Source organism: Petaurus breviceps, unplaced genomic scaffold, assembly GCF_028583685.1.
Source record: "Petaurus breviceps papuanus isolate PSGF00001 unplaced genomic scaffold, PetGlider_PUasm1.0 100, whole genome shotgun sequence".
In the NCBI taxonomy this organism is placed as follows: domain Eukaryota; kingdom Metazoa; phylum Chordata; class Mammalia; order Diprotodontia; family Petauridae; genus Petaurus; species Petaurus breviceps.
This window is the reverse complement of record NW_027185573.1, coordinates 8,822,865-8,837,030: the sequence shown is the minus strand read 5'-3', so window position 1 is coordinate 8,837,030 and position 14,166 is coordinate 8,822,865. Positions and strand designations below refer to the sequence as shown.

The 14,166-nt window shown below is 44.9% G+C and overlaps 1 protein-coding gene across 1 annotated transcript in view; it reads right to left on the bottom strand.

The window, feature by feature from the left end:
* Nucleotides 1–53: 53 nt before the first annotated feature.
* LOC138175305 (matrix metalloproteinase-17-like) overlaps nucleotides 54–14,166 on the bottom strand; it is a 66,020-nt gene continuing 51,907 nt past the window's right edge. Inside the window, exons 7-10 of the mRNA XM_069106031.1 lie at nucleotides 9,162–9,244; nucleotides 6,273–6,425; nucleotides 3,189–3,446; nucleotides 54–1,934 (exon numbers count right to left, since the gene is read on the bottom strand). Of these exons, the coding sequence (XP_068962132.1) occupies nucleotides 1,600–1,934; nucleotides 3,189–3,446; nucleotides 6,273–6,425; nucleotides 9,162–9,244 (829 nt within the window). The 3' untranslated portion in view covers nucleotides 54–1,599. The remainder of the gene's footprint in view (nucleotides 1,935–3,188; nucleotides 3,447–6,272; nucleotides 6,426–9,161; nucleotides 9,245–14,166) is intronic.

Below are 14,166 nucleotides of genomic sequence, written 5' to 3'. Positions count from 1 at the left end.
TCCCCCTCTACCCAAGAACTTTTGTTTATGTGGGCTATATCTATCAATATTCATTGTATTAGAAATTAAAATTTCAATATTTATTGCAAAAATAGTTTTGACCTTGCAGACCCTCCAGAAAGGCTTTGCACTTTGAGGACCAGAATCATGGACATAAAAATGGAAAGGACCTTAGAAATCATCTTGTACAGCCCCTTCATCTTACAGATGAGGGGACTGAGGCCCAAGAGAAGTGATCTGTCTAGATGAACATACCTAGTAAGTGTTTAATGCTCCCTAGAATCCACCCCCACCCTCCAAGTGGAGATGAGACTTGTCCCAAGGTTACAAACTTGTGAGGGGCAGCGAGGCAGGGCAGAAGATATAGCCCTGGACTTGGTGCCAGGATAGACCTGAGTTCAGAAACACAGACACACCCAGGGCTGACAAATCAAGAAGCAGGATGAGTCTACACAGCAAGAAACTCAGACATCAGAGCTGTATACAAAGCAGGAAGAGATTGTGTTTGATTGAAATACCACACACAGAGACAATGAGGTCCTCACCTCTTGAAGATGTCTAACCGCTCACCCCTGACCTGCCTTCTGGGAAGTTTCTGCTGAAGGTGGAGAGAAGGCCAATTGCAGGGGACATTGTGTTTTGCCTTCCCAGAGAAATGGGCCTCAGAGTGGGAGCAGCCATGGTCAGTAGAGGCCAAACCACTCCTGATCTTCTGTGGGGCTGAGCTGTTCTTGGATCAGTCTTTTAATGGCCATATTCTATCCCATGGAGCCCATGCCTCTAGGGTGAGCAAATTCCAAGGATAGAGCTGTCTTAGAACCATGGGGTACCTTGACAGCAAAGACTTGGATGTTTTCCAATAAAATACGAATGGCAAGCTGTGTTTGTACCCTGTTCTCCCATCTAACTGTGAGGTCAAGATGGTCATTTGGGGAGATGGGATGGACTTACCGATATTTCTTGACACTTAACTGAGGGTGGCAAGTCTTCTTGAGGGGAAAATAGATTACGTTTGCTTTGGGGATCCCCTGTTCTGTGGGCTCTTTCCCTGGGGGAAGGGATGATAGTGGTCAGATGGTCACTTCCCAGGAAGGGGCCCAGACAGCTGGGCCTTTGCTTCAGATATAGGGTTACAGGGCAAAGGCTGCCAAGTGACATTGGTTTTCCTTGTAGAGGCATTTTTCTGGGCCCTGGGGCTTGGAAGAGTGAGTTAGGGATCTCACTCTGTGTTTCTTCCTGTGTCTAACAGCCTTGAAAATTTACTTACTGTCTGGCCAGAGTCTGACCAGCCCCTCTAGGAAGATGGAAGACAACTGTGTTGCTTGCTACTTCCCACCCTCTCTCACCCCCTCCAGTTTCTGTGAAGCCAGGATGGAAGAGCTTTGGACCATGGGCTGATAGAGGCCTCCTCCTTATCTTCAAGATTGAGTTAAAAGAAAAGAGTTGATTGCAACTCCAAACTGCGCCATTTTCTCCTGGAGAATATCTCACCAGCCCTGGGAGGGGGGATCCCTGCCCTTGGGATCTGTGAGTGGGCTGTGAGTGGTCCCTGGGGGATCAACCCCAGCTCTTGCCTCTCCCAGCCCAGCATCAGTGGTATCATAGCACTGTGGCCATCAGGGCTGCTGTCCAGAGGCTGGCCAGAGCCAGCTGGGCCATGAGCAGCTTGGAGATATGCCCCAAAGAAGAAGCATTGGATGTGCAGGAGCAGACCTCATAACCACTGTCTGAGCGGCTCTCATCATGCTGGCCGGGCCTCGAGCGGGCCCCAGTCCTGGCTCCCTCGGCTCTGACTTCATTCTTAGGGCCATCGGCCTGCATGTCGCCACACACCAACCAGTCCTTGGCAGTGGACTGTGGGTAGCCAGGTGCGGCCTCCAGCTCACTGTCCAGTACTTTCCAGTAGTCTTTGCCCCTGAAGAAATACGAGGCCCCTGGGGACGAAGACAAAGACATCCATACATGGGGGGAGGGTGTTGGGATTGAGATCAGACCTTGCTCCCACTATTCCCACCCTTACAGACCATAGCATGCTCTTCTGAGGCCTGGCCAAGGGACCTACCCTGCAGGACGGTAGACTCAGACTAGACAGCAGAAAGGACTGCTCAATGGCACAGATTTTTGGCTAAATGCTGAGGTTGTTAGAAGGAATCTTCTCTGATCAGGGCGTGTGCTCTGTGTGTGTGTGTGTGTGTGTGTGTGTGTGTGTGTGTGTGTGTGGCATAATGCATAGTGTATACATCTGTCTAGGTTTCTGTCACTAAATGTTCATGTGTCTGGGTCTACATGCATATGTATTTCTAATGATGTTTAAGTGTGTACACTTGTCTAAGAGATTTAGTATATATACCATTGAGGGTAGGAGGATCCCCTCTCATAGGAGAACTGCCCCATGGGTAGCTGTCTCCTGGGGTCTCAGGGAACTTCCCTTGTTCTCTGCACCTCACTCTTATTGCATCTTAGGATATACAGATTTAGAGTTGGAAGGGATCTCAGAGGCACCTAGTCCAAAATCCCTCATTTTACAGAAGAAGAAACTGGGACCCAGAGGGGAAGTGACTTGCCCAAGGTCACCCAGGCAGTAGAATAACAGAGGTAAGATTTGTACCCAGTTTCCTTGTCTGTGAACCCAGGTTTTCTGCCTCTAATTCCTTTTCCATAATACCACACTGTCTTGCACTGTTCTCTAAATGTTGTATGTATGAGCTGTGTCTTCTCCCTCCAAGACTGTGAGCTCCCTGAGGGCAGGGCTGTGTCTCCATTTCCTCATGACCAACCACATCTGTTTCTCCTTAGACTGTAAGGTCTCCAGAGCTAGCGACCCTGGGTACCTTTGTAAGCATGTGCATATAGCTACTAGTGACTTCCTTTGGAAGGTTACTTTGTATCTACTTTCTATGTATTTCGCATATATAGCACCTATAATTGTATACATTGTCTCCTTCTTTAGAATGTAACCTCCTTGAGGGCAGGGATTGAGTATGTTGTTGTGGTGGTGGTTTTAGGACTTCTGGGTTCTGGTTCTAAGTGATCTGTAACCAGAACCACTCAATGGGGCCCCACTGAGGATGTGATTAATGTGGCCACAGCCCAACGACACAGGATTTGGGGCTGTGAATTTGGGGTGTGGGTGGGCAACATTTCTGAGCCTTTGATGGGAAACTTCCTGTGCTTGGCAGGGGACTCACCATCAGACCAGCGCATGGCGTCGTCCAGGATGCTGGGGATCCCCTTCCACAGAGGGCTCTCTGCGGGGTACCCGGGGTCCATCCTCCGAGCATGGTCATCATAGCGCCAATACACATGGTCCTTAAAGAAATAAGTCTTGTCATTGTGGGCCCAGGAGAAGGCAGCATCGATGCCACCTGGCGGGAGGCTGAAGTCGGAGATAGGCCGAGGGTATCCTTCCTCAACGTTATTGTCTTTAAAGACCCAGTATCTGTCTCCTGGGGGGAGAGGAAACAGGCATGGAGCAAGAAAATGGCAGCTGTATAGTGGTGGGAGCTTGGGAAAGAAGGGGTGAGGTCAGCAAAAGGTAGTAGCTGGGGGGGGATGGGAAAAGATGGGGACAGTTGGAAATAGAGCTATCCCACGGAGGGATGGAGTGCATCTAAAAAGGCCTAGTGACCCAATCATCCCCTCAAACTCTAAACCCACGTGGTCCAGCAGAAAGAACACTGTACTTGGACTCAGAGCGGTTTGGTTCACATCCCCCGTCCTTGCAAACAAACCTTTGGGATCTTGGGCAAATCATTTGCCATCTCTGGGCCTTATTTTCCTCACTTAAAAAAACGAGAAGGCTGATCTAAATTAGAAGTGACAAATGAGCACATTCCAGCCTCGACAGTGCCGAGTTCAGCCCCAACCAAATTAAAATGTAACTGGAAAAGATCTAACAAAATAAATAAGAAACAATAAAACAGATAATATTATGTTTTAAAACTAAGTTAAACTATGCAGCCAGCAGGCAGTCTTCTGTAGACATCAGTGGCCATTAATTGCCATTTAAATTTGTCGCCACTGACATAGACGATTGCTGAGGTCTGTTCCAACTTGGAATCTAAGACCCTGTAATCTTTCCTTTTACAGCCAAGGAAAGCTCCTTAAACCACTCTCCTGGCCTCTATTCCTCTCGTCTCACTCAGTCCTCAACCCCCTTGCACTTAGGCCTCCAACTTCTTCATTCAGCTGAAAGTGCTCTTTCCGAGGTTGTCAGTGATCTCCAAATGGCCACATCCAATGGCCTCTCCCTTCTCCAGTCTTCCTCCACCCAGACACCAAGCTGATATCCCTAAAACATAAGTCTGACCAGGTAACTCCCCTTCTCAAGAAGCTCCAATGGCTCCCTTTTGCCTTTAGTATAAACTACAAAATCCTTGCTAGATATTTAAAACCCTTTACTGTCTGTCTCTGCCCTACCTTTCCAGGCTTATTTCACATTACTCCCTTTCAATTTAGGTGGTGAAGTGGATAAAATGCTGGGGCTGGAATCAGCAATAGCATGAGTTCAAATCCAGCTCTGGGCAAGTCACTTAACTTCTGTCTACCCCAATTTTCTCATCTGTAAAATGGGGATGTTATTTGGTTGCTCCTTTGTGACCCCATTTTGGGGTTTTCTTGGCAAAGATACTGGAGTGGTTTGTCATTTCCTTCTCTAGCCCATTTTACAGATGAAGAAACCGAGGCAAACAGGCTTAAGTGACTTGCCCAGGGTCACATAACTGGGAAGTATCTAAGGCTGGATTTGAACTCACAGAGAGTCTTCCTGACTCCAGACTCAGGGCTCTATGCACCATGGCGCCACCTAGCTGCCTCCTAGGGTTTTGGTGAAGAACGAATGAGATAATATTTGTAAAGTGCTTAGCACAGTGCCTGGAGACACACACACACACACACACACACACACACACACACAGTGGTTCCAGTCTAATTGGCCTACTTGCAATTCCTTGTATAGGACTCTCCTCCCACTTCCATGCCTTTGCAAAGGTGGTCCCCCAAGTTTGGAATAATCTCCTTTCATCCTTCTTCCCCTTAGAAACATCAGTTTCTTCCAAACTCCATGCAAATATCGCCTTCTGTACAAGGCCTTTGTTGGCCCTTCGGTTGCTAGTGGACACTTTCCCAAAGACATTTTGTATTTATTTTGTGTACACTTTACATTTCTTTATATGACTCCATGTTGTTTCCCTGATTGAATATAAGCTTCTTGAGGGCAGAGACTGTGTTGTTTTTGTCTCCATAGCCCCAGCATCCATACAGACCCTGAATATAGTAGGTGCTTAATAGGAGTTTATTGAATGAATGCAGAGATGCAGAGTAAGAATGCATTTGGGTCCTCTTCTCATTTCTCTTTCTACATTCTCAGTGATCGAATTAGCTCCCATGGGTTCACGTGGGTTCTTTTTTATTTTTTGCTTTTTTGGAGGGGGGAGGGCAGGGCAATTGGGGTTAAGTGATTTGCCCAAGGTCACATGGCTAGTAAGTGTTAAGTGTCTGAGGCCAGAATTGAACTCAGTTCCTCCTGACTCCAGGGCCAGTACTCTATTCGCTGCACCACCTAGCTGCCCCTCACATGAATTCTTGACAAAGATGATTCACAAATCTATACATCAGCCTTGCTATATAGCTGTAGTCCCACATCTCTAATTGCAGGCTGGGGTATCCTCAGCTGGATTTCCCATGGACATCTCAAAAACATTCTGTACACAATGGAATTCATTATCTTACCTTCTAAACCCACACCTCCTCTATTTCTCCATTAGACAGCTAGGTAGATAGAATGATGGGACTTGTAGTCAGGAAGACCTGAGTTCAAATCCAGGCCCAGACATTTACTAGCTAGGAAACTTTGGGTAAGTCACTTAACCTCTTAGCCTTAGTTTCTTAACAGCCTCAGTTTCCTTAATTCTAAAATGAGGATAATAACAGTATTTATCTCTTTGTGAGGATCAAATAAGTTAGTATTTGTAAAGTATTTGGCACAGTGCCTGGAACACAGTAGGCATTAAATGTTTGTTTCTTTCCTTCCTCTATAACTTTTCAGTGCAGTCTAATATTATATTAGTTGTTGTTGGGTTTTTTTTTTTGCTGTTATATCACACTGTTGAGTAGTCTTGAGTGTGATGTCCACTTAAACCCCCAGATCTTTTTCAGATGAGGTACTGTCTAGCCATACATTTTCCTTCTTGTGCCCATGAAGCTTTCTTTAAAAATTTAAGTTTCAGAACTCTCCTAGATCTCTTCCCTAGGTCAGGGTGGGAACCTCTCACCTTTAAAGAAGACAATCTTGTGGTCACTGGTCCTCTCATAGACAGCATCCACACTGTCCAGATGGAGCGGGAGACCCCTCCAGAAGCGGTGGATCTGGGCAGGCTGTAAGGAAACTAGGTGCCTGTCTCGGGTCAGCCTCCAGAAATACTTGCCTGGGAAAGGAGAAAGGACACGGGTGTGGGTGGGCACAGCTCACCACAGGCTGCTCCCCTCCCCCTTATCTTCCCATCTATCTGAAATACTCAAGATGAATTAGACTAATTCACAGTTAGAAGAGACTTTTAGAAAACCTCTAATATAAAACCTTACGATGGTTGGCACAATGGATAGAGTACTGGGCCTGAGTTCCTGAGTTCAAATCCAGCCTCAGACACTCACTAGCTGTGTGACCCTGGGCATATAATCTTATTTGCCTCAGTTTCCTCATCTGTCAAATGAGCTGGAGAAGGAAATGGCAAACCACTCCAGTACCTTTTCCAAGAAAACCCCAAAATGGGGCTTGGAAAAGTCGGATATGATTTAAATGACTCAACAACAGCACGTGTCAGGGACTCTGATAAGCATTAGAGATACAGAGAAAGGCAAAAACAGTCCTCCCTCTTAAGGAGCTCACAGGCTAACGGGAGGGACAAGCAAAAACAACTGTGTACAAATGAGATGTGCTAGGTCTCTAGGTGGCATTCATAGAGCACCAGGCCCGTAGTCAGGAAGACTCATCTTTCCGAGTTAAAATCTGGCCTCAGACACTGTGTGACCCTGGGTATGTCACTTAACCCTGTTTGCCTCTGTTTCCTAATCTGTAAAATGAGCTGGAGAAGGAAATGGCAAAGCACTCCAGGTTCTCTGCCAAGAGAACCCCAAATGGGGTCACAAAGAGCCAGACATGACTGAAATGATCTGCCAGCAAGGATAAATTGGAGACAAATGGGTGTACACGAAGGAGTATTGACACGTATGTCCAAGCCCCCTAGCATGAGTGCTGGAGCCAGGGAAGAGAATAAGAGCATGAATGAGCCAAGCGCTAAACTCCCGAGGAGAGAAGTGGCATGTCCTTGAAGGGGGTGGTCAGGGGCCACCCGAATTTCTCCTCAGACCACATAGCACCTTGTCTCTCCGACATTCAGGCTCCTCATCTACAAAGTGAGGGTGGGTGGGTGGAGCAGATGATTTCCACAGACCCTTCTTGTAGTGTCTTCACTGGCTGTCCCTCATTTTTGGAATATCCTCCATTCTCATTTCCATCTCTGAGTTTCCTTCTGGTTCCAGCTAATGTTCTACCTTCTACAGGAAGCTTCCTGGGCTTCCTTAATTCAAGCGTCTTCCCTCTGTGGACAACCACCGATTTATTCTGTGTGTATCTTGTTTGTACATACCGTGTTTCCCCGATAATAAGACACTGTCTTATTATTTTTTTTTGAAAGAAAAACACCAGAGGGCTTATTTTCAGGGGAGGGCTTATGTTGTCCTGCCTCAGCTCTCCTCCGCGGCACTGCTCTCAATGGCGCCAGCAAGCAAATCACTGGGGAAGAACGGGGGGGGGGGACAGTGCATACAGAGGGTACCGTAATGTAGCGTGTAGCACAGAGGATCACCTTCACTACAGTAGCAATCTCAATAGGGCTTATTTTCAGGGGAGGGCTTATTATAGAGGAATCTTACACAGTAAGGGGAGGGCTTATTTTCGGGATAGGTCTTATTATCGGGGAAACACAGGTAGCTGTTTGCTTGTGGTCTCCCTCATTAGACCGTCCTCTCCTCTAGAGCAGAGACTGTCTTTGTTTTCCCAGCACTTAGCACAGTGTCTATCAAACAGTAGGCACTTAATAAATGCTTGTTGACTTGACGGTTATTATCCTGGTCTTACAGATGGGGAAACTGAGGCACAGAGAGGTGAAGAAGCTAGTGAGCATCTAAGGCAGGATTCAAACCAAGTTCTTCCCAACTCTCAATCCAGTACTCTACCATGCCAGGCTGCCTGGAAAAGGAGGAAGGTACTGGGGGGGAGGGGTCAGTCAAAGCCAGTCCTAGGTAAGTGTATTAAGAGTACGGAAACATTACGCAATCAGTAAACAAGCATTTTTTGACCACTATTATGTGCTAAATGTTGCAGATACAAAATGACAGAGTTAGCCAGGGACAGGAAAAGACAGGACTCTGATGGTAGTGGAGAAGGAACTTGCATGCTCACACATGGACACAGAAATACAGACACCCTTAAAAATCTACACGCCTAACACACATATTCATTGTTCCCCACATAATAATGATAATAATAATAGAAAATTCATATGATATTTCAAGGTTTGCAAAGGATTTTTTGGTTTTGTTTATTTTTTTGGAGGGGGGAAGGCAAGGCAATTGGGGTTAAGTGACTTTCCCAAGGTCACACAGCTAGTAAGTGTGGTGCAAAGCATTTTACAAACATCTCATATGATTTATACAACAACCCTGTGTGGGAGATGCTATTGTCATCCTTATTTTTCAGATGGAGAAACTGAGGCTGAGAGAGAGGAAGTGACTTGACTAGGGTCATACAGCAAGGAAGTATTTGAGGCAGGATTCAAACTCAGGTCTTTCTGACTCCAAGTCCCATGATCTATTCATCATGACACCTAGTTGCCCATGGTACAGAAATACACAGACACTGATGTCGTCACATACATAAGAGTCCATTTACATGCATGATGTTTCACCAACTATCTTCACTAATTCGACTGCTCTGTCTCCCTCAGAAACCTTCTTCCAAGGGTCTGCTCTCCTCCTCACTCCTGTGTGTCCAGCCCCATTCTGGGCTCTGATGGAGGTGAGGATACATGTGTCTACCCTAATCGCCCTGGTCCTCAGTTTCCCCCATCTTCCAAATTGATACCCACTCCCCCTGCTGCTACCTTTGAAGAAGAAGGCTTCCCCTCGGATCTGGGCCACAGCATCAAAGTTAACATTGCATCGATGGGGTATGTCCTTCCTTAGCCTGTGGAGAGATCCCAGCCCCAGTCTGGTCAGATGAGGTCTTTCTCGGAGACACCAGTCCCCTTGCCCTCCTTCCATTATGAATAATTTACAATACCAGATAACCCCCACCCAAATCTGGATAATTTGTAGAAGCATAAGGGATCATTTAGTCCAACCCTGATAAAAAGTAATTACAACTCAAAACTATGAGTAATTTAAAAAACAACAGGGGACAATCTGAAGTGGCAGGGAACTCAACAACAATTTCTCCTAGCCCCTGGGCTACATGATGTGAATTTTCAAAAAGTCTGATTTGCTTTCCTAAATATTTTCGACTCAGTCAATTATTAACATGAACCTGCCTTTTCTGAGCCTATACTCATTGGTTTAAAAAAGCCCCAGCAACCATGGAGAAGTGCTTAGTACAGCGTCTGGCACATGGCAGGCATTTAATACATGTTTATCCATAGAATGGAAGAAGTGTTGAAAGATCGAATGAGGGCAAATGTCTAAATTTTAAAAAGGGGGTGGGGAGATGGGAATGAGATCTACAAAGAATATTATACCAGTGGGCTGGATTTTGATTGTGGTAAAATTCTTGCACATATATATTATTAAAGGGATGGTTACTGAACATCAAGAAAAGGAAGCAGCAGTCACAAAAAGTCAGATTAGTCTTTTTCTTTTCTTTTTTTTCTGGAGGGCAATCGGGGTTGAGTGATTTGCCCAAGGTCACACAGCAAGTTTTCATGTTAAGTGTCTGAAGCCAGATTTGAACTCAGGTACTCCTGACTCCAGGGCTGGTGCTCTATTTACTGTACCACCTAGCCACTCTTTAGTCTGACTTTTTCAAGCAAAATTGTTAGACTAACCTTATTTCCTTTCCTAACAGTTGTTCAACTGGTAGATCAGGGGCATACTTGAGATATGGCTTACTTAGGTTTTAGTTAAACATTTGATAACAGATTTCTTGTCATTTCTGTAGTCATTCATGACAGAATGCCAATTTGGTAGCAGGTCTCCAGTGGAGTGCCCCAGGGATCTGGGGTACAGGGTGGGCCTGTACCATATAAAAGTACAAGGCATCAATCAGTTTGACAAAGACGAATTGTCTGCTCCTCACTTCTGCAGATAACACAAAGTTGGGAGGTGTAGCTAAAATGTTGGATGACAGAGACAGGATCCAAAAACAATTCTGACTTAGCTATAAAATTTGGCTGAATCTAATTAAGATGAAATTTAATAGAGATATATATCTGGGTGCTTGGTTGCAAAGAGTCAACTTCACAGAGATATCGAGTGAGTTCAATGGAAGAACAATGGCTTTGGAGTCAAAGGACCTGGGTTTAAGGCAGTGGATAAAGTACTGGGTCTGGAGTCAGAAAGGTCTGAGTTCAAATACTGCTTCAGAGACTTGCTAGATGTGGAACTCTGGGCAAGTCATTTAACCACTACCTGCCTCAGTTTTCTTAACTATAAAATGGGGATAATAATAGTTCCTATTTCCCAGGGTGGTTGTGAAGATCAAATAAGATCATATTTGTAAAGTGCTTAGTATAGTGCCTGTCTCTCAGCTTACTACATGCTTTTTCTTTTTTAAGTCTTGTTTTGTTAACTGTGTGACCTTGGATAAGTACATCCTTCCTGGGCCTCAGTTTCCTCATTGGTAAATGATTGAACTATGTATCTCTGAGGTCCCTGCCAGCTCTAAATCTATGATTCTATATAAGATGGAGAAATAGTTAAGACAGTAGCTTATCTGAAGAAGATCTGAGGGTTTTAGTGTACTGCAAGCTCAATATGAGTCCATAGTCTGATAAGGCAGTCAAAAAAAACCAGTTCTTTTTTTTAAATTGCAAAGAGACATAGTATCTAGGAAAAGGGACTTCTAGTTCTTCTAGACTTTGCCCTAGTCAGGGATGGGGAACCTGCAGCCTCGAGGCCACATGTGGTCTTCTAGGGTCTCAAGTGTGGCCCTTTGATGAAAACTTCACAGAAGTTTGAATTTGGTCAAAGGTCTGCACTTAAGGATCTAGAGGGTCATATGTGAGCCTGAGGTAGCAGATTCCCCACCCCTGCAGCCAGACCCCAATAGGAATCTTAGGTTCAATCCTGGATGCTGCATTTCAGGAAGGCCATGGTGAGGTGGAGAACATCCAGAAAAGGGCAAAGTAACTAGAATGGCAAAGGGCCTTGAATCCATGTATGACAATCATTTGAAGGATCTGGGATTGTTTAACCTGGAAAAGAGAGGGCTCCTAGGAGACCTACTTGTGATCTTCAAGTATCTGAATGGTTAATTCAGGGGTGGGGAACCTGACTAGACAGCAGTTAAGTAGATGAAATAAAAGCATATGTGTATGCATGTGTATTTACCTATATCCATATCACAGGAGTCAGGAAGACTCATCTTCTGGCCTTCAGACACTTAATAGCTGTGTGACCCTGGGCAGGTCACTTCACCCTGTTTGCCTCAGTTTCCTCATCTGTAAAATGAGTTGGAGAAGGAAACGGCAAACCCTCCGGTATCTTTGCCAAGAAAATCCCAAAGGGGGGTATGAGTGATAAACAACTGACAAACAACAACAACAAAAATAAAGCCCACCTTCTGCAGGAAGCCTCCCTGAATCCTTCTTCATTCCAGTGCTTCCCTTCTTTTAATTATTTCCGATCATCCTCAATATTGCTTGCTTTGTTTGCCTGTTGTCTTCCCCATTAGACTGTAAGCTCCTGAGGACAGGGACTGTCTTTTGCCTCCTTTTATATCCCGAATACTTAGCACAGTGCCTAGCACATAGTAGGTGCTTAACAAAGGGTTACTGAATATATATATACATCTAACATATGGCATGTTGGAAAGCAGGTATTTGGTTACAAGAGATCTTGCTTTCACAGAATCGTTCCTGATATCCAGAAGACGGAAAAATGAGCAGCTAGGAGAGGATGAACACAATAGTATGGAACAGCATGGCAAGGAAAGCGGTTAGGTAAGAAAGAGGGCTGTTTTTAAACAAGCTGCACTGGGGAAAATAGGAAGCCCCCCCCCAAAAAGTTTTGTTGTTGCTCAGTCTTGTCCAACTCTTTGTGACCCCATCTGAGGTATTCTTGGCAAAGAGACTAGGATGGTCTGCCATTTCCTTCTCCAGGTCACTTTACAGGCAAGCAGTAACCCTGTAACTTGCCCAGGGTCACACAGCTAATATCTGGGGCTGGATTTGAACTCAGGTCCTCCTAACTCCAGGCCTGGCACTCTATTCACTGCACCACCTACCTGCCTCCTCCCGCCCCCCAAAGGGATAAGGGACAGATTCGGGTAGATGGGACAATGATATTTGAATCGAGAGAGAAGGCTGAGATGCTCAATTCTGATCTTGCTTTGCTTTTTCAACAAAGAAGAATGACCTTGGCACAGAAAATGATCAAACCAAAGCGGCCAACAAGGAATTGATACTCAGGATAATTAAGGAGATAGTAAGCAGATCTCCTACTGTTTTTGTGGAAAACATGGCAAGCTGGTAGACCAGAAGGTAATACAGTTAAGATTCAGAACTGGTCAGATGGCTAGACTCAAATTGTAATTAATGGCTTGATGTCAATGTGGTTGGAAGTCTCCAGTGGAGTACCCCAAGGATTTGCACTGTGCCCTGTGCTATTAAACATTTTTAATATTGACCTAGAGAAGGGCCTGCTCCTCAAATCTGCAGCTGCCATAAAGCTGGGAGGGACGGATAGCCAAAGCATTGGATAACATTGGGATCTAAAGGGATCTTGATAGTACTGTTAAATCTAATAAAATAAATATTTTAAATATTTATTTAAAAATAAAATAAATGGAAAGACATACTTGAATAAAAAATATCAACCTCACAAATACAGGCTGGGGAGGTGGGAATAGACAGATTTAGCCTTCACAAGTCTTGGGTTTGTATTTTTTTCTTCTTTGTTGAGTAGACTACAACCTCAGTGAGTCAGCAATTGCTGTGGTGGCCAAAAAGCCACTTTGTTCTTGGGCTCATTAAGAAAATGTAGAGCTTCCAGGAATGAGGGGGGCCTTGTCCCACTGTCCTCAGTACTGGATAGCACACACTGGAATATGGAATTGTGTTCTGTTCCAGGCACTATAATTTAAGAAGGACACACCGATGAATGGGAAAGTGTCCAGAGGTGAAGGGCATTGAATCTGTGTCATATGAAGGAGTTGGGGGGTTTTGAATAAAGAAAAGGGAAGACATGGTGAGAGGGAGGAAATTGTTGTCTTCAAAGTGTCTGAGAGGAAGGATTTGACTCGTCCTGTTTGGCCCAAGAGAGCAGAAGAAGGAATGATGAACAGAAATTGCCAGGAGACCAAGCTAAGCTCAGGAAAGACATCCTAGTGATGAACTCTGGCTGCTGTGTCGGAGGGGGAGGTGAGGGGTTGCCCTTCCTCGGAGATCTTCTAGCAGAGGTGCATTGATCACATGCCTGGAATGCTCTCCCTCCCTCATAGAGTTTCTCTCTTCTTTCGACACTAAACTCAGACACTGTCTTTTGCATCTGCTAATGCCCTCCTGCCAAAGTAGTCATTTTATAGCACTCCAAGCTCTGCAAAACACTATACATGGATATGTTGTCTCCCTGATCCTCACAACCACCCTAGGAAGGAAGTGCTGTTATCATCCCTTAGAAAACTAAGGCCCAGAGTTCCTTGTTCAAGGTCACAAAGCTAAATAAGTATCTAAGGCTGGATTTGAACTTAGGTCTTCCTGACTTCAGGTCTGATATTCTATCTACGTTGTGTGTGTGTGCGTGTATACACACATATCTGTATATATGTATACACACACACATATATGTGTGTGTTTTCACTTATCTATCTTTATGCTGTATATGTATTTATTTTTTTTATACTTGTCTTCCCACATAAGGCCCTTGCAAGTAGAGATTGTCTTATCTTTGTCATTG